Raw genomic sequence first — 20,407 nt, 5'->3', positions numbered from 1 at the left:
CACTCCCAGGACAGGTACAGCACGGGGTTAGATACAGAGTAAAGCTCCCTCTACACTGTCCCCATCAAACACTCCCAAGACACACAGCACGGGGTTAGATACAGAGTAAATCTCCCTCTACACTGTCCCCATCAAACACTCCCAGGACAGGTACAGCACGGGGTTAGATACAGAGTAAAGCTCTCTCTACACTGTCCCCATCAAACACTCCCAGGACAGGTACAGCACGGGGATAGATACAGAGTAAAGCTCCCTCTACACTGTCCCCATCAAACACTCCCAGGACAGGTACAGCACGGGGTTAGATACAGAGTAAAGCTCCCTCTACACTGTCCCCATCAAACACTCCCAGGACAGAAACAGCACGGGGTTAGATACAGAGTAAAGCTCTCTCTACACTGTCCCCATCAAACACTCCCAGGACAGGTACAGCACGGGGTTAGATACAGAGTAAAGCTCCCTCTACACTGTCCCCATCAAACACTCCCAGGACAGGTACAGCACGGGGTTAGATACAGAGTAAAGCTCCCTCTACACTGTCCCCATCAAACACTCCCAGGACAGGTACAGCACGGGGTTAGATACAGAGTAAAGCTCCCTCTCCACTGTCCCCATCAAACACTCCCAGGACAGGTACAGCACGGGGTTAGATACAAAGTAAAGCTCCCTCTACACTGTCCCCATCAAACACTCCCAGGACAGGTACAGCACTGGGTTAGATACAGAGTAAAGCTCCCTCTACACTGTCCCCATCAAACACTCCCAGGCTCGGTACAGCACGGGGTTAGATACAGAGTAAAGCTCCCTCTACACTGTCCCCATCAAACACTCCCAGGACAGGTACAGCATGGGGTTAGATACAGAGTAAAGCTCCCTCTACACTGTCCCCATCAAACACTCCCAGGACAGGTACAGCACGGGGTTAGATACAGCGGGAAAGCTCCCTCTACACTGTCCCCGTCAAACACTCCCAGGACAGGTACAGCACGGGGTTAGATACAGAGTAAAGCTCCCTTCACACTGTCCCCATCAAACACACCCAGGACAGGTACAGCACGGGGTTAGATACAGAGTAAAGCTCCCTCTACACTGTCCCCATCAAACACTCCCAGGACAGGTACAGCACGGGGTTAGATACAGAGTAAAGCTCCCTCTACACTGTCCCCGTCAAACACTCCCAGGACAAGTACAGCACGGGGTTAGATACAGAGTAAAGCTCCCTTCACACTGTCCCCATCAAACACTCCCAGGACAGGTACAGCATGGGGTTAGATACAGAGTAAAGCTCCCTCTACACTGTCCCCATCAAACACGCCCAGGACAGGTACAGCACGGGGTTAGACACAGAGTAAAGCTCCGTCTACACTGTCCCCATCAAACACTCCCAGGACAGGTGCAGCATGGGGTTAGATGCAGAGTAAAGCTCCCTCTACACCGTCCCCATCAAACACTCCCAGGACAGGTACAGCACGGGGTTAGATACAGAGTAAAGCTCCCTCTACACTGTCCCCATCAAACACTCCCAGGACAGGTACAGCACGGGGTTAGATACAGAGTAAAGCTCCCTCGACACTGTCCCCATCAAACACTCCCAGGACAGGTACAGCACGGGGTTAGATACAGAGTAAAGCTCCCTCTACACTGTCCCCATCAAACACTCCCAGGACAGGTACAGCACGGGGTTAGATACAGAGTAAAGCTCCCCCTACACTGTCCCCCATCAAACACTCCCAGGACAGGTACAGCACGGGGTTAGACACAGAGTAAAGCTCCGTCTACACTGTCCCCATCAAACACTCCCAGGACGGGTGCAGCATGGGGTTAGATACAGAGTAAAGCTCTCTCTACACTGTCCCCATCAAACACTCCCAGGACAGGTACAGCACGGGGTTAGTTACAGAGTAAAGCTCCCTCTAACTGTCCCCATCAAACACTCCCAGGACAGGTACAGCACGGGGTTAGATACAGAGTAAAGCTCCCTCTACACTGTCCCCATCAAACACTCCCAGGACAGGTACAGCACGGGGTTAGATACAGAGTAAAGCTCCCTCTCCACTGTCCCCATCAAACACTGCCAGGACAGGTACAGCACGGGGTTAGATACAGAGTAAAGCTCCCTCTACACTGTCCCCATCAAACGCTCCCAGGCTCGGTACAGCATGGGGTTAGATACAGAGTAAAGCTCCCTCTACACTGTCCCCATCAAACACTCCCAGGACAGGTACAGCATGGGGTTAGATACAGAGTAAAGCTCCCTCTACACTGTCCCCATCAAACACTCCCAGGACAGGTACAGCACGGGGTTAGATACAGAGTAAAGCTCCCTCTACACTGTCCCCGTCAAACACTCCCAGGACAGGTACAGCACGGGGTTAGATACAGAGTAAAGCTCCCTTCACACTGTCCCCATCAAACACACCCAGGACAGGTACAGCACGGGGTTAGATACAGAGTAAAGCTCCCTCTACACTGTCCCCATCAAACACTCCCAGGACAGGTACAGCACAGGGTTAGATACAGAGTAAAGCTCCCTCCACACTGTCCCCATCAAACACTCCCAGGACAAGTACAGCACGGGGTTAGATACAGAGTAAAGCTCCCTCTACACTGTCCCCATCAAACACTCCCAGGACAGGTACAGCACGGGGTACGAAAGAGAGTAAAGCTCCCTCTACACTGTCCCCATCAAACACTCCCAGGACAGATACAGCACGGGGTTAGATACAGAGTAAAGCTCCCTCTAGACCGGTGTTATGAACCAGGGTTTAGAGAACCCCAAAGTGTATCGCGGAGTTCACCTGGCCCACAACTTTTAATAGATTGTGGTATGGGGAGCGGACGGCCCACTCTACAGGTGTGGGACAGCAGAAATGGAAAAGTATTTTTCAAAGCAAAACAATGTTTATTCTATGAACTCTAGTTAACCTTTTTAAAACATACAGTGAACATCTTAGCAATTAATTCAAATACAACCTCCAAAGAATACAACACTATGTAATCCTTTAAGCTTCCCTTTTAACATCCATAAGACTTAAAACACCTTTTACCAGAAGCACATCAGGTTAAATTCACTACTGTTATTAGTTCTAAATCACCAGGATCGATTTACAGTCTTTAGATTACAGAGAGAGATTCATACCCCTTCTGGCTGTGACTGCAGCTATCCAGCTCTGAAAACGAAACTAAAACTCACCCTGCAGCAAACAGCCTAAAACAAAAGTAAAAAGCTGACAGACAGCCCAGCTCCACCCACTCCTCTGACATCACTGCGGTAGTAAACACCCATTTCTTAAAGGTACTCTCACTACAGATATTTATTTCCACACCCATTTATAAACACCCATGTATTAAAGGTACTCTCACATGACACCTCCCCCCCCCCCAAGAAAAAGAAGAGCAAAGAATGAACAAAGAAAGTTACAGCACAGGAACAGGCCCTTCGGCCCTCCCAGCCTGCGCCGATCCAGATCCTTTATCTAAACCTGTCGCCTATTTTCCAAGGATCTACTTCCTTCTGTTCCCCGCCCGTTCATATATCTGTCTAGATGCATCTTAAATGATGCTATCGTGCCCGCCTCTACCACCTCCGCTGGCAAAGCGTTCCAGGCACCCACCACCCTCTGCGTAAAAAACTTTCCACGCACATCTCCCTTAAACATTCCCCCTCTCACCTTGAAATCGTGACCCCTTGTAATTGACACCCCCACTCTTGGAAAAAGCTTGTTGCTATCCACCCTGTCCAGACCTCTCATAATTCTGTAGACCTCAATCAGGTCCCCCCCTCAACCTCCGTCTTTCCAACGAAAACAATCCTAATCTACTCAACCTTTCTTCATAGCTAGCACCCTCCATACCAGGCAACATCCTGGTGAACCTCCTCTGCACCCTCTCTAAAGCATCCACATCCTTCTGGTAATGTGGCGACCAGAACTGCACGCAGTATTCCAAATGTGGCCTCACCAAAGTCCGAGACAACTGTAACATGACCTGCCGACTCTTGTACTCAATACCCCGTCCGATGAAGGCAAGCATGCTGTATGCCTCCTTGACCCCTCTGTCGACCTGCGTTGCCACCTTCAGGGTACAATGGACCTGAACTCCCAGATCTCTCTGTTCATCAATTTTCCCCAGGACTCTTCCATTGACCGTATAGTCCGCTCTTGAATTAGATCTTCCAAAATGCATCACCTCACATTTGCCCGGATTGAACTCCATCTGCCACTTCTCTGCCCAACTCTCCAATCTATCTATATTTTGCTGTATTCTCTGACAGTCCCCCTCGCTATCTGCAACTCCACCAATCTTAGTATCATCTGCAAACTTGCTAATCAGACCACCTATACCTTCGTCCAGATCATTTATGTACATCACAAACAACAGTGGTCCCAGCACGGGTCCCTGTGGAACACCACTAGTCACCTTTCTCCATTTTGAGACACTCCCTTCCACCACTACTCTCTGTCCCCTGTTGCCCAGCCAGTTCTTTATCCATCGACCTAGTACACCCTGAACCCCATACGACTTCACTTTTTCCATCAACCTGCCATGGGAAACTTTATCAAACGCCTTACTGAAGTCCATGTAAATGACATCTACAGCCCTTCCCTCATCAATTAACGTTGTCACTTCCTCAAAGAATTCTATTAGGTTTGTAAGACATGACCTTCCCTGCACAAAACCATGCTGTCTATCACGGATAAGTCTATTTTCTTCCAAATGTGAATAGATCCTATCCCTCAGAATCTTCTCCAACAGTTTGCCTACCACTGACGTCAAGCTCACAGGTCTATAATTCCCTGGATTATCCCTGCTACCCTTCTTAAACAAAGGGACAGCATTAGCAATTCTCCAGTCCTCCGGGACCTCACCCGTGCTCAAGGATGCTGCAAAGATATCTGTTAAGGCCCCAGCTATTTCGTCTCTCGCTTCCCTCAGTAACCTGGGATAGATCCCATCTGGACCTGGGGACTTGTCCACCTTAATGCCTTTTAGAATCCCCAAAACTTCCCCTTTCCTTATGCCAACTTGACCGAGAGTATTTAAACATCCATCCCTAGCCTCAACATCCGTCATGTCCCTCTCCTTGGTGAATACCGATGCAAAGTACTCATTAAGAATCTCACCCATTTCCTCTGACTCCATGCATAAATTCCCTCTTTTGTCTTTGAGTGGGCCAATCCTTTCTCCAGTTACCCTCTTGCTCCTTATATACGAATAAAGGGCTTTGGGACTTTCCTTAACCCTGTTAGCCAAAGATATTTCATGACCCCTTTTAGCCCTCTTTATTGCGCGTTTGAGATTTGTCCTACTTTCCCGACATTCCTCCAAAGCTTCATCAGATTTAAGTCGCCTGGATCTGATGTATGCTTCCTTTTTCATCTTAGCTAGTCTCACAATTCCACCCGTCATCCATGGTTCCCTAATCTTGCCATTTCTATCCCTCATTTTCACAGGGACATGTCTGTCCTGCGCTCTAATCAACCTTTCCTCAAAAGGCTCCCACATTTCAAATGTGGATTTGCCCTTAAACAGCTGCTCCCAATCCACATTCCCTAGCTCCTGCCGAATTTTGTTATAGAACATAGAACATAGAACGATACAGCGCAGTACAGGCCCTTCGGCCCACGATGTTGCACCGAAACAAAAGCCATCTAACCTACACTATGCCATTATCATCCATATGCTTATCCAATAAACTTTTAAATGCCCTCAATGTTGGCGAGTTCACTACTGTAGCAGGTAGGGCATTCCACGGCCTCACCACTCTTTGCGTAAAGAACCTACCTCTGACCTCTGTCCTATATCTATTACCCCTCAGTTTAAGGCTATGTCCCCTCGTGCTAGCCATTTCCATCCGCGGGAGAAGGCTCTCACTGTCCACCCTATCCAACCCCCTGGTCATTTTGTATGCCTCTATTAAGTCTCCTCTTAACCTTCTTCTCTCCAACAAAAACAACCTCAAGTCTATCAGCCTTTCCTCATAAGATTTTCCCTCCATACTAGGCAACATCCTGGTAAATCTCCTCTGCACCCGCTCCAAAGCCTCCACGTCCTTCCTATAATGCGGTGACCAGGACTGTACGCAATACTCCAAATGCGGCCGTACCAGAGTTCTGTACAGCTGCAACATGACCTCCCGACTCCGGAAATCAATCCCTCTACCAATAAAGGCCAACACTCCATAGGCCTTCTTCACAACCCTATCAACCTGGGTGGCAACTTTCAGGGATCTATGTACATGGACACCGAGATCCCTCTGCTCATCCACACTTCCAAGAACTTTACCATTAGCCAAATATTCCGCATTCCTGTTATTCCTTCCAAAGTGAATCACCTCACACTTCTCTACATTAAACTCCATTTGCCACCTCTCAGCCCAGCTCTGCAGCTTATCTATATCCCTCTGTAACCTGCTACTTCCTTCCACACGGTCGACAACACCACCGACTTTAGTGTCGTCTGCAAATTCACTCACCCACCCTTCTGCGCCCTCCCCTAGGTCATTGATAAAAATGACAAACAGCAACGGCCCCAGAACAGATCCTTGTGGTACGCCACTTGTAACTGAACTCCATTCTGAACATTTCCCATCAACCGCCACCTTCTGTCTTCTTTCAGCTAGCCAATTTCTGATCCACATCTCTAAACCACCCTCAATCCCCAGCCTCCGTATTTTCTGCAATAGCCTACCGTGGGGAACCTTATCAAACGCTTTACTGAAATCCATATACACCACATCAACTGCTCTACCCTCGTCTACCTGTTCAGTTAACTTCTCAAAGAACTCGATAAGGTTTGTGAGGCGTGACCTACCCTTCACAAAGCCATGCTGACTATCCCTAATCATATTATTCCTACTTGGCCTTTCCCCAATTTAGCACTCTTCCTTTAGGACCATTCTCGATTGACAGTATCTTTGAACAAGAAGGTCCTTGCACGATCCATCCATTGCTGTACGCCTCGCATTTTTCTTTCAAGTCAGATACTGTCACATGACAGAGGACACCTTCCCTCACCGTACATTCTTTCTGTTCCCTGCAGACAGTGGAAAAAGACGGCTCTCTGAACAAGACTAAGATCGCGGAAGGAGGGAGGAAGCTCAAGTAGGTGGAGCCAGCGTCGCCTCGTTTGCCCGGGCCACCGCCCCTCCCCACCTCGCCCCCCTCGCACATTCCCCCTCCTCGCACCTCTGAACCCCACTCACCCAGCCCCCTCCCAGCCAGGAGGGGGACTTCCGGGCCTTGCGACCCGGGATGGTTCGAGCACCCCCCGCGGGGCCGAGATTCGTCCCGCACGGCGCAGGGGAGGAGGGCGCGGAAGTTTCCCCACCTTGCTCTTTACGGGATCTTGCTGCCCACGGACTGGCTTCACCGTACGCCGCGCGGCGAGGGTAACCGCGCTTCCGAAAGGGTCGGAGCGTCGGGGGCGTCTTCAGTTGGTGCACCATCCCGCTGAAATACTCTCTCCCTCTCTCTGTCTCTCTTTCGCTGTCTCTCTCTCGCTGTCTCTCTCTCTCTGTCTCTCTCTCTCTGTCTCTCTCTCTCTGTCTCTTTCTGTCTCTCTCTCTCTGTCTCTCTCTATCTGCTCTCTCTCTCCGCGCTCTCTATATGCTCTCTTTCTCCGCGCTCTCTATCTGCTCTCTCTCCGCGCTCTCTATCTGCTCTCTCCGCGCTCGCTATCTGCTCTCTCTATCTGCTCTCTCTCTCTGCGCTTTCTATCTGTTCTCTCTCTCCACGCTCTCTATCTGCTCTCTCTATCCGCACTCTCTATCTGCTCTCTCTCTCCGCGCTCTCTTTCTGCTCTCTCTATCTGCACTCTCTATCTGCTCTCTCTCCGTGCTCTCTATCTGCTCTCTCTATCCGCGCTCTCTATCTGCTCTCTCTATCTGCTCTCTCTATCTGCTCTCTCTATCCGCACTCTCTCTCCGCGCTCTCTATCTGCTCTCTCTATCCGCGCTCTCTATCTGCTCTCTCTATCCGCGCTGTCTCTCCGCTCTCTCTATCTGCTCTCTCTCTCCGTGCTCTCTATCTGCTCTCTCTATCTGCTCTCTCTATCTGCTCTCTCTATCCGCACTCTCTATCTGCTTTCTCTCTCCGCGCTCTCTATCTGCTCTCTCTCTCTGCGCTCTCTATCTGCTCTCTCTATCTGCTCTCTCTATCCACGCTGTCTCTCCGCGCTCTCTATCTGCTCTCTCTCTCCGCGCTCTCTATCTGCTCTCTCTCTCTCCGTGCTCTCTCTCCGCGCTCTCTATCTGCTCTCTCTATCCACGCTCTCTCTCCGCGCTCTCTATCTGCTCTCTCTCCACGCTCTCTATCTGCTCTCTCTCTCCACGCTCTCTATCTGCTCTCACGCTCCACACTCTCTATCTGCTCTCTTGCTCCGCGCTGTCTCTCCGCGCTCTCTCTATCTGCTCTCTCTCCGCGCTCTCTATCTGCTCTCTCTATCTGCTCTCTCTATCTGCTCTCTCTATCTGCTCTCTCTATCTGCTCTCTTTATCTGCTCTCTCTATCCGCACTCTCTATCTGCTTTCTCTCTCCGCGCTCTCTATCTTCTCTCTCACTCTGCGCTCTCTATCTGCTCTCTCTATCTGCTCTCTCTATCCGCGCTGTCTCTCCGCGCTCTCTATCTGCTCTCTCTCTCCGCGCTCTCTATCTGCTCTCTCTATCTGCTCTCTCTATCCGCGCTGTCTCTCCGCGCTCTCTATCTGCTCTCTCTGTCCGCGCTCTCTATCTGCTCTCTCTCTCCGCGCTCTCTATCTGCTCTCCCTCTCTCCGTGCTCTCTCTCCGCGCTCTCTATCTGCTCTCTCTATCCGCGCTGTCTCTCTGCGCTCTCTCTATCTGCTCTATCTGCTCTCTCTCTCTCCACGCGCTCTATCTGCTCTCTCGCTCCACGCTCTCTATCTGCTCTCTCGCTGTGCGCTCTCTCTGTCTGCACTCTCTATCTGCTTTCTCTCTCCGCGCTCTCTATCTTCTCTCTCACTCTGCGCTCTCTATCTGCTCTCTCTATCTGCTCTCTCTATCCACGCTGTCTCTCCGCGCTCTCTATCTGCTCTCTCTCTCCGCGCTCTCTATCTGCTCTCTCTATCTGCTCTCTCTATCCGCGCTCTCTATCTGCTCTCTCTGTCCGCGCTCTCTATCTGCTCTCTCTCTCCGCGCTCTCTATCTGCTCTCCCTCTCTCCGTGCTCTCTCTCCGCACTCTCTATCTGCTCTCTCTATCCGCGCTGTCTCTCCGCGCTCTCTCTATCTGCTCTCTCTATCTGCTCTCTCTCTCCACGCGCTCTATCTGCTCTCTCGCTCCACGCTCTCTATCTGCTCTCTCGCTGTGCGCTCTCTCTATCTGCTCTCTCTATCCGCGCTCTCTCTCTCCGCGCTCTCTATCTGCTCGCTCTCTCCGTGCTCTCTCCCCGCGCTCTCTCTCTGCGCTCTCTATCTGCTCTCTCTCTCCGCGCTCTCTATCTGCTCTCTCTCTCCGCGCTCTCTCTCCGCCATCTCTATCCGCGCTCTCTCTCAGCGCTCTCTCTCCGCGCTCTCTATCTGCTCTCTCTCCTCGGTCTCTCTCTCTCCCCGATCTCTCTCCCCGCTCTCTCTCCCCGCTCTCTCCCCCCGCTCTCTATCTGCTCTCTCTCCGCGCTCTCTCTCCACGCTCTCTATATACTCTCTCTCTCCGTGCTCTCTATCTGTTCTCTCGCTCCGCGCTCTCTATTACTGCTCTCATCGCCGTTCGATCCACACGCTCCCGCCGGCATTCCCGCAACCCCCTCTTTCCACCAGCCCTCCGCCCGACCACCCACTGCGATGCCAGCTCTCGGAACGCCCCCCCCCTCCGGTTCCACCCCACCCTGACTCTCTGTCTCTCTCCCCCCACCCCTCAGGAAGAACTGGAGCAGCTCCTGGGTGGTGCTGGCCGGAAACAGCCTGGCCTTCTACAAAGAGGCCAAGTCTCAGAGCTCGAGCATCAAGGTGAGTGAGACCCACCCCCCGACCCAACCCCGACCCCCCCGACCCAACCCCGACCCCCCCGACCCAACCCCGACCCCCCCGACCCAACCCCGACCCCCCCTACCCAACCCCGACCCCCCCGACCCAACCCCGACCCCCCCGACCCAACCCCTCCCCCCCGACCCAACCCCTCCCCCACCGCTCGCCCCATCCTCCTCGCACGCCTCCCCCACCGCTCGCCCCGTCCTCCTCCCCCCACCGCTCGCCCCGTCCTCCTCGCATCCCTCCCCCCACCACCGCTCGCCCCGTCCTCCTCGCACCCCTCCCTCACTCCACTACCCCCTCACCGCCTCCCTCCCACCCCCTCGAGCCAACCCCTCCCCCCCCCACCGCTCGCCCCATCCTCCTCGCACGCTCCCCCCACCGCTCGCCCCGTCCTCCTCGCATCCCTCCCCCCCCACCGCTCGCCCCGTCCTCCTCGCACCCCTCCCTCCCACCCCCCTCGAGCCAACCCCTGCCCCCACCGCTCGCCCCGTCCTCCTCGCACCCCTCCCTCACTCCACTACCCCCCTCACCCCTCCCTCCCACCCCCTCGAGCCAACCCCTCCCCCCCACCGCTCGCCCCGTCCTCCTCCCCCCACCGCTCGCCCCGTCCTCCTCGCATCCCTCCCCCCACCGCTCGCCCCGTCCTCCTCGCACCCCTCCCTCCCACCGCTCGCCCCCCTCCTCCTCGCACCCCTCCCTCCCACCCCCCCCGACTCAACCCCTCCCCCCCCACCGCTCGCCCCGTCCTCCTCCCCCCACCGCTCGCCCCATCCTCCTCGCACGCCTCCCCCACCGCTCGCCCCGTCCTCCTCCCCCCACCGTTCGCCCCTCCTCCTCGCACCCCCTCCCTCCCACCCCCCCCGACTCAACCCCTCCCCCCCCCCACCGCTCGCCCCGTCCTCCTCGCACCCCTCCCTCCTACCCCCACCGACCCAACTCCTTCCCCCCCCACCGCTCGCCCCCTCCTCCTCGCACCCCTCCCTCCCACCCCCCCCCGACTCAACCCCTCCCCCCCCCACCGCTCACCCCCTCCTCCTCGCACCCCTCCCTCCACCGCTCGCCCCGTCCTCCTCGCACCCCCTCCCTCACTCCACTACCCCCTCACCCCTCCCCCCCCACCGCTCGCCCCCTCCTCCTCGCACCCCTCCCTCCCACCCCCCCGACCCAACCCCTCCCTCCCACCGCTCGCCCCCTCCTCCTCGCACCCCTCCCTCCCTCCACGACCCCCTCCCACCGCTTGCCCCCTCCTCCTTGCACCCCTCCCTCACTCCACGACCCCCTCACCCCTCCCCCCACCGCTCGCCCCATCCTCCTTGCACCCCTCCCTCACTCCACGACCCCCTCCCACCGCTCGCCCCCTCCTCCTCGCACCCCTCCCTCCCACCCCTCTCGAGCCAACCCCCCCCACCACCGCTCGCCCCCTCCTCCTCGCACCCCTCCCTCACTCCACTACCCCCTCACCCATCCCCCCCCACCGCTCGCCCCCTCCTCCTCGCACCCCTCCCTCACTCCACTACCCCCTCACCCCTCCCCCCCCCCCGCTCGCCCCCTCCTCCTCGCACCCATCCCTCCCCCGCCACGCCCCACTCGTCACCCCCTACCCTCGCGATTGATCGTAATGCCCGGGGTGGGGGGGGGGTGGGGGGGGGGGGGGGGGGTGGCCCTCAAACCCAAGCCACGGGCCTGGACGCACTCCGCCCCTCCCCGCCGTTGGGGGGGTCCGGGCTATCTGATGGAGACTTAACACATCCCGAAAGATTTGCGGGGGAGGGGCTGGGGTCTGTCTGGGTGGGAGGTGGAGAGGATGTTCCCGCCCCCCCCCCCCTCCTCGTTGGAGGAAGTCGGGGGGGGGGGGGGGGGGGGGAGACGAGGAGGGAATTGTTCCAAAAGAACAAAGAAAAGTACAGCACAGGAACAGGCCCTTCGGCCCTCCAAGCCCGTGCCGACCCTGCTGCCCGACTAAACTACAATCTTCTACACTTCCTGGGTCCGTATCCCTCTATTCCCATCCTATTCATGTATTTGTCAAGGTGCCCCTTAAATGTCACTATCGTCCCTGCTTCCACCACCTCCTCCGGTAGCGAGTTCCAGGCACCCACTACCCTCTGCGTAAAAAACTTGCCTCGTACATCTACTCTAAACCTTGCCCCTCTCACCTTAAACCTATGCCCCCTAGTAATTGACCCCTCTCCCCCGGAGAAAAGCCTCTGACTATCCACTCTGTCTATGCCCCTCATAATTTTGTATACCTCTATCAGGTCGCCCCTCAACCTCCTTCGTTCCAGTGAGAACAAACCGAGTTTATTCAACCGCTCCTCATAGCTAATGCCCTCCACACCAGGCAACATTCTGGTAAATCTCTTCTGCACCCTCTCTAAAGCCTCCACATCCTTCTGGTAGTGTGGCGACCAGAATTGAACACTGTACTCCGAGTGTGGCCTAACTAAGGTTCTCTACAGCTGCAACGTGACTTGCCAATTCTTATACTCAATGCCCCGGCCAATGAAGGCAAGCATGCCGTCGGCCTTCTTGACTACCTTCTCCACCTGTGTTGCCTCGGAGGGTGGGAGGCCTCTCGGCTTCACTTTCACTTCTAACCCCCCCTCCCCTCCCTCCTCCTCCCCGCACCCACTCCCCCTCTCAAATGCGTCCCCCTCGTTTGCCTCCACAGAGGTCCGTCAACCGGCCAGAGAGCAGTATGGACCTACGGGGTGCGCTGGTCGAGTGGACCAAGGAGATGTCGAGCAAGAAGAACGTCTTCCGGGTAAGGATGTGCGCAGCCCGCCCCCCCCCCCATCCCCACAGACACGGGGACTCTCTCCCACGAGGGAGAAATGAGCTCCGCACTGTGGGAGGGTCAGTGCTGAGGGAGCTCCGCACTGTGGGAGGGTCAGTGCTGAGGGAGCGCCGCACTGTGGGAGGGTCGGTGCTGAGGGAGCTCCGCACTGTGGGAGGGTCGGTGCTGAGGGAGCGCCGCACTGTGGGAGGGTCAGTGCTGAGGGAGCGCCGCACTGTGGGAGGGTCAGTGCTGAGGGAGCGCCGCACTGTGTGAGGGTCAGTGCTGAGGGAGCGCCGCACTGTGGGAGGGTCAGTGCTGAGGGAGTGCCGCGCTGTGGGAGGGTCAGTGCTGAGGGAGCTCTGCACTGTGGGAGGGTCAGTGCTGAGGGAGTGCCGCACTGTGGGAGGGTCAGTGCTGAGGGAGCTCCGCACTGTGGGAGGGTCAGTGCTGAGGGAGCTCCGCACTGTGGGAGGGTCAGTGCTGAGGGAGCTCCGCACTGTGGGAGGGTCAGTGCTGAGGGAGCGTCGCACTGTGGGAGGGTCAGTGCTGAGGGAGCGCCGCACTGTGGGAGGGTCAGTGCTGAGGGAGCTCCGCACTGTGGGAGGGTCAGTGCTGAGGGAGCTCCGCACTGTGGGAGGGTCAGTGCTGAGGGAGCGTCGCACTGTGGGAGGGTCAGTGCTGAGGGAGCTCCGCACTGTGGGAGGGTCGGTGCTGAGGGAGCGCCGCACTGTGGGAGGGTCAGTGCTGAGAGAGCTCCGCACTGTGGGAGGGTCAGTGCTGAGGGAGCGCTGCACTGTGGGAGGGTCAGTGCTGATGGAGCTCCGCACTGTGGGAGGGTCAGTGCTGAGGGAGCGCCGCACTGTGGGAGGGTCAGTGCTGAGGGAGCTCCGCACTGTGGGAGGGTCAGTGCTGAGGGAGCTCCGCACTATGGGAGGGTCGGTGCTGAGGGAGCGCCGCACTGTGGGAGGGTCAGTGCTGAGGGAGCGGCGCACTGTGGGAGGGTCAGTGCTGAGGGAGCGCCGCACTGTGGGAGGGTCAGTGCTGAGGGAGCGCCGCACTGTGGGAGGATCGGTGCTGAGGGAGCGCCCCACTGTGGGAGGGTCAGTGCTGAGGGAGCTCCGCAATGTGGGAGGGTCAGTGCTGAGGGAGCGCCGCACTGTGGGAGGGTCAGTGCTGAGGGAGCTCCGCACTGTGGGAGGGTCAGTGCTGAGGGAGTGCCGCACTGTGGGAGGGTCAGTGCTGAGGGAGCTCCGCACTGTGGGAGGGTCAGTGCTGAGGGAGCGCCGCACTGTGGGAGGGTCGGTGCTGAGGGAGCTCCGCACTGTGGGAGGGTCGGTGCTGAGGGAGCACCGCACTGTGGGAGGGTCAGTGCTGAGGGAGCTCCGCACTGTGGGACGGTCAGTGCTGAGGGAGCGCCGCACTGTGGGAGGGTCGGTGCTGAGGGAGCGCCCCACTGTGGGAGGGTCAGTGCTGAGGGAGCTCCGCAATGTGGGAGGGTCAGTGCTGAGGGAGCGCCGCATTGTGGGAGGGTCAGTGCTGAGGGAGCGCCGCACTGTGGGAGGGTCAGTGCGGAGGGAGCTCCGCACTGTGGGAGGGTCAGTGCTGAGGGAGCCCCGCACTGTGGGAGGGTCAGTGCTGAGGGAGCGCCGCACTGTGGGAGGGTCGGTGCTGAGGGAGCGCCCCACTGTGGGAGGGTCAGTGCTGAGGGAGCTCCGCAATGTGGGAGGGTCAGTGCTGAGGGAGCGCCGCACTGTGGGAGGGTCAGTGCTGAGGGAGCTCCGCACTGTGGGAGGGTCAGTGCTGAGGGAGCGCCGCACTGTGGGAGGGTCGGTGCTGAGGGAGCGCCGCACTGTGGGAGGGTCAGTGCTGAGGGAGCGCCGCACTGTGGGAGGGTCAGTGCTGAGGGAGCGCCGCACTGTGTGAGGGTCAGTGCTGAGGGAGCGCCGCACTGTGGGAGGGTCAGTGCTGAGGGAGTGCCGCGCTGTGGGAGGGTCAGTGCTGAGGGAGCTCTGCACTGTGGGAGGGTCAGTGCTGAGGGAGTGCCGCACTGTGGGAGGGTCAGTGCTGAGGGAGCTCCGCACTGTGGGAGGGTCAGTGCTGAGGGAGCTCCGCACTGTGGGAGGGTCAGTGCTGAGGGAGCTCCGCACTGTGGGAGGGTCAGTGCTGAGGGAGCGTCGCACTGTGGGAGGGTCAGTGCTGAGGGAGCGCCGCACTGTGGGAGGGTCAGTGCTGAGGGAGCTCCGCACTGTGGGAGGGTCAGTGCTGAGGGAGCTCCGCACTGTGGGAGGGTCAGTGCTGAGGGAGCGTCGCACTGTGGGAGGGTCAGTGCTGAGGGAGCTCCGCACTGTGGGAGGGTCGGTGCTGAGGGAGCGCCGCACTGTGGGAGGGTCAGTGCTGAGAGAGCTCCGCACTGTGGGAGGGTCAGTGCTGAGGGAGCGCTGCACTGTGGGAGGGTCAGTGCTGATGGAGCTCCGCACTGTGGGAGGGTCAGTGCTGAGGGAGCGCCGCACTGTGGGAGGGTCAGTGCTGAGGGAGCTCCGCACTGTGGGAGGGTCAGTGCTGAGGGAGCTCCGCACTATGGGAGGGTCGGTGCTGAGGGAGCGCCGCACTGTGGGAGGGTCAGTGCTGAGGGAGCGGCGCACTGTGGGAGGGTCAGTGCTGAGGGAGCGCCGCACTGTGGGAGGGTCAGTGCTGAGGGAGCGCCGCACTGTGGGAGGATCGGTGCTGAGGGAGCGCCCCACTGTGGGAGGGTCAGTGCTGAGGGAGCGCCCCACTGTGGGAGGGTCCGTGCTGAGGGAGCTCCGCAATGTGGGAGGGTCAGTGCTGAGGGAGCGCCGCACTGTGGGAGGGTCAGTGCTGAGGGAGCTCCGCACTGTGGGAGGGTCAGTGCTGAGGGAGTGCCGCACTGTGGGAGGGTCAGTGCTGAGGGAGCTCCGCACTGTGGGAGGGTCAGTGCTGAGGGAGCGCCGCACTGTGGGAGGGTCGGTGCTGAGGGAGCTCCGCACTGTGGGAGGGTCGGTGCTGAGGGAGCACCGCACTGTGGGAGGGTCAGTGCTGAGGGAGCTCCGCACTGTGGGACGGTCAGTGCTGAGGGAGCGCCGCACTGTGGGAGGGTCGGTGCTGAGGGAGCGCCCCACTGTGGGAGGGTCAGTGCTGAGGGAGCTCCGCAATGTGGGAGGGTCAGTGCTGAGGGAGCGCCGCATTGTGGGAGGGTCAGTGCTGAGGGAGCGCCGCACTGTGGGAGGGTCAGTGCGGAGGGAGCTCCGCACTGTGGGAGGGTCAGTGCTGAGGGAGCCCCGCACTGTGGGAGGGTCAGTGCTGAGGGAGCGCCGCACTGTGGGAGGGTCGGTGCTGAGGGAGCGCCCCACTGTGGGAGGGTCAGTGCTGAGGGAGCTCCGCAATGTGGGAGGGTCAGTGCTGAGGGAGCGCCGCACTGTGGGAGGGTCAGTGCTGAGGGAGCTCCGCACTGTGGGAGGGTCAGTGCTGAGGGAGCTCCGCACTGTGGGAGGGTCAGTGCTGAGGGAGCGCCGCACTGTGGGAGGGTCAGTGCTGAGGGAGCTCCGCACTGTGGGAGGGTCAGTGCTGAGGGAGCGCCGCACTGTGGGAGGGTCAGTGCTGAGGGAGCGCCGCACTGTGGGAGGGTCAGTGCTGAGGGAGCGCCGCACTGTGGGAGGGTCGGTGCTGAGGGAGCGCCGCACTGTGGGAGGGTCAGTGCTGAGGGAGCGCCGCACTGTGGGAGGGTCAGTGCTTTGGGAGCGCCGCACTGTGGGAGGGTCAGTGCTGAGGGAGCTCCGCACTGTGGGACGGTCAGTGCTGAGGGAGCGCCGCACTGTGTGAGGGTCAGTGCTGAGGGAGCGCCGCACTGTGGGAGGGTCAGTGCTGAGGGAGTGCCGCGCTGTGGGAGGGTCAGTGCTGAGGGAGCTCTGCACTGTGGGAGGGTCAGTGCTGAGGGAGTGCCGCACTGTGGGAGGGTCAGTGCTGAGGGAGCTCCGCACTGTGGGAGGGTCAGTGCTGAGGGAGCTCCGCACTGTGGGAGGGTCAGTGCTGAGGGAGCTCCGCACTGTGGGAGGGTCAGTGCTGAGGGAGCGTCGCACTGTGGGAGGGTCAGTGCTGAGGGAGCGCCGCACTGTGGGAGGGTCAGTGCTGAGGGAGCTCCGCACTGTGGGAGGGTCAGTGCTGAGGGAGCTCCGCACTGTGGGAGGGTCAGTGCTGAGGGAGCGTCGCACTGTGGGAGGGTCAGTGCTGAGGGAGCTCCGCACTGTGGGAGGGTCGGTGCTGAGGGAGCGCCGCACTGTGGGAGGGTCAGTGCTGAGAGAGCTCCGCACTGTGGGAGGGTCAGTGCTGAGGGAGCGCTGCACTGTGGGAGGGTCAGTGCTGATGGAGCTCCGCACTGTGGGAGGGTCAGTGCTGAGGGAGCGCCGCACTGTGGGAGGGTCAGTGCTGAGGGAGCTCCGCACTGTGGGAGGGTCAGTGCTGAGGGAGCTCCGCACTATGGGAGGGTCGGTGCTGAGGGAGCGCCGCACTGTGGGAGGGTCAGTGCTGAGGGAGCGGCGCACTGTGGGAGGGTCAGTGCTGAGGGAGCGCCGCACTGTGGGAGGGTCAGTGCTGAGGGAGCGCCGCACTGTGGGAGGATCGGTGCTGAGGGAGCGCCCCACTGTGGGAGGGTCAGTGCTGAGGGAGCGCCCCACTGTGGGAGGGTCCGTGCTGAGGGAGCTCCGCAATGTGGGAGGGTCAGTGCTGAGGGAGCGCCGCACTGTGGGAGGGTCAGTGCTGAGGGAGCTCCGCACTGTGGGAGGGTCAGTGCTGAGGGAGTGCCGCACTGTGGGAGGGTCAGTGCTGAGGGAGCTCCGCACTGTGGGAGGGTCAGTGCTGAGGGAGCGCCGCACTGTGGGAGGGTCGGTGCTGAGGGAGCTCCGCACTGTGGGAGGGTCGGTGCTGAGGGAGCACCGCACTGTGGGAGGGTCAGTGCTGAGGGAGCTCCGCACTGTGGGACGGTCAGTGCTGAGGGAGCGCCGCACTGTGGGAGGGTCGGTGCTGAGGGAGCGCCCCACTGTGGGAGGGTCAGTGCTGAGGGAGCTCCGCAATGTGGGAGGGTCAGTGCTGAGGGAGCGCCGCATTGTGGGAGGGTCAGTGCTGAGGGAGCGCCGCACTGTGGGAGGGTCAGTGCGGAGGGAGCTCCGCACTGTGGGAGGGTCAGTGCTGAGGGAGCCCCGCACTGTGGGAGGGTCAGTGCTGAGGGAGCGCCGCACTGTGGGAGGGTCGGTGCTGAGGGAGCGCCCCACTGTGGGAGGGTCAGTGCTGAGGGAGCTCCGCAATGTGGGAGGGTCAGTGCTGAGGGAGCGCCGCACTGTGGGAGGGTCAGTGCTGAGGGAGCTCCGCACTGTGGGAGGGTCAGTGCTGAGGGAGCTCCGCACTGTGGGAGGGTCAGTGCTGAGGGAGCGCCGCACTGTGGGAGGGTCAGTGCTGAGGGAGCTCCGCACTGTGGGAGGGTCAGTGCTGAGGGAGCGCCGCACTGTGGGAGGGTCAGTGCTGAGGGAGCGCCGCACTGTGGGAGGGTCAGTGCTGAGGGAGCGCCGCACTGTGGGAGGGTCGGTGCTGAGGGAGCGCCGCACTGTGGGAGGGTCAGTGCTGAGGGAGCGCCGCACTGTGGGAGGGTCAGTGCTTTGGGAGCGCCGCACTGTGGGAGGGTCAGTGCTGAGGGAGCTCCGCACTGTGTGAGGGTCGGTGCTGAGGGAGCTCCGCACTGTGGGAGGGTCAGTGCTGAGGGAGCGCCGCACTGTGGGAGGGTCAGTGCTGAGGGAGCTCCGCACTGTGGGACGGTCAGTGCTGAGGGAGCGCCGCACTGTGGGAGGGTCAGTGCTGAGGGAGCTCCGCACTGTGGGAGGGTCAGTGCTGAGGGAGCGCCGCACTGTGGGAGGGTCAGTGCTGAGGGAGATCCGCACTGTGGGAGGGTCAGTGCTGAGGGAGCTCCGCACTGTGGGAGGGTCAGTGCTGAGGGAGCGCCGCACTGTGGGTGGGTCAGTGCTGAGGGAGCTCCGCACTGTGGGAGGGTCGGTGCTGAGGGAGCTCCGCACTGTGGGAGGGTCGGTGCTGAGGGAGCTCCGCACTGTGGGAGGGTCAGTGCTGAGGGAGCTCCGCACTGTGGGAGGGTCGGTGCTGAGGGAGCTCCGCACTGTGGGAGGGTCGGTGCTGAGGATGCGCCGCACTGTGGGAGGGTCAGTGCTGAGGGAGCTCCGCACTGTGGGAGGGTCGGTGCTGAGGGATCTCCGCACTGTGGGAGGGTCGGTGCTGAGGGAGCTCCGCACTGTGGGAGGGTCGGTGCTGAGGGAGTTCCGCACTGTGTAAGGGTCAGTGCTGAGGGAGCGCCGCACTGTGGGAGGGTCGGTGCTGAGGGAGCTCCGCACTGTGGGAGGGTCAGTGCTGAGGGAGCGCCGCACTGTGGGAGGGTCAGTTCTGAGGGAGCTCCGCACTCTGGGAGGGTCAGTGCTGAGGGGGCACCGCACTGTGGGAGGGTCAGTGCTGAGGGAGCGCCGCACTGTGGGAGGGTCAGTGCTGAGGGAGCGCCGCACTGTGGGAGGGTCAGTGCTGAGGGAGCGCCGCACTGTGGGAGGGTCAGTGCTGAGGGAGCGCCGCACTGTGGGAGGGTCAGTTCTGAGGGAGCTCCGCACTCTGGGAGGGTCAGTGCTGAGGGGGCACCGCACTGTGGGAGGGTCAGTGCTGAGGGAGCGCCGCATTGTGGGAGGGTCAGTGCTGAGGGAGCGCCGCATTGTGGGAGGGTCAGTGCTGAGGGAGCGCCGCACTGTGGGAGGGTCAGTGCTGAGGGAGCGCCGCACTGTGGGAGGGTCAGTGCGGAGGGAGCTCCGCACTGTGGGAGGGTCAGTGCTGAGGGAGCCCCGCACTGTGGGAGGGTCAGTGCTGAGGGAGCGCCGCACTGTGGGAGGGTCAGTGCGGAGGGAGCGCCGCACTGTGGGAGGGTCAGTTCTGAGGGAGCTCCGCACTCTGGGAGGGTCAGTGCTGAGGGGGCACCGCACTGTGGGAGGGTCAGTGCTGAGGGAGCGCCGCATTGTGGGAGGGTCAGTGCTGAGGGAGCGCCGCATTGTGGGAGGGTCAGTGCTGAGGGAGCGCCGCACTGTGGGAGGGTCAGTGCTGAGGGAGCGCCGCACTGTGGGAGGGTCAGTGCGGAGGGAGCTCCGCACTGTGGGAGGGTCAGTGCTGAGGGAGCCCCGCACTGTGGGAGGGTCAGTGCTGAGGGACAGGCCCTGAATATCTGTTGTCCTGCAGATTCGGACAATCACGGGGAACGAGTTCTTGCTGCAGGCTGAGAATGAAGACTACATTAACGATTGGTACGAAACCATTAAGAACGTCATTGAAACTCTGGTGAGGATTTATAAGATCAGCGTCTCCATAACACCATAAGACATAGGAACAGAATTAAGCCACTCGGCCCATCGAGTCGGCTCCGCCGCGGCTGATATTTTCTCATCCCCATTCTCCTGCCTTCCCCCCATAACCCCCGATCCCCTTATTGATCAGGAACCTATCGATCTCTGTCTTAAAGACACTCAGTGATTTGGCCTCCGCAGCCTTCTGCGGCAAAGAGTTCCACAGATTCCCCCCCCCCTCTGGCTGGAGAAATTCCT

At 59.6% G+C, this 20,407-nt stretch overlaps 1 protein-coding gene across 1 annotated transcript in view; it reads left to right on the top strand.

Moving 5' to 3' along the window:
- The window catches only part of LOC140405315 (rho GTPase-activating protein 9-like), a 128,701-nt gene that overhangs the window by 26,798 nt on the left and 81,496 nt on the right, over window positions 1-20,407 (top strand). The window contains exons 6-9 of the mRNA XM_072493605.1: window positions 7,042-7,103; window positions 9,874-9,961; window positions 12,657-12,749; window positions 20,046-20,144. Coding sequence (XP_072349706.1) covers window positions 7,042-7,103; window positions 9,874-9,961; window positions 12,657-12,749; window positions 20,046-20,144 — 342 coding nt within the window. The remainder of the gene's footprint in view (window positions 1-7,041; window positions 7,104-9,873; window positions 9,962-12,656; window positions 12,750-20,045; window positions 20,145-20,407) is intronic.

This window comes from Scyliorhinus torazame, chromosome X, assembly GCF_047496885.1.
Source record: "Scyliorhinus torazame isolate Kashiwa2021f chromosome X, sScyTor2.1, whole genome shotgun sequence".
Lineage (NCBI taxonomy): Eukaryota > Metazoa > Chordata > Chondrichthyes > Carcharhiniformes > Scyliorhinidae > Scyliorhinus > Scyliorhinus torazame.
The sequence above is the reverse complement of the archived record's forward strand: the minus strand, read 5'-3'. Positions and strand labels throughout refer to the sequence as shown.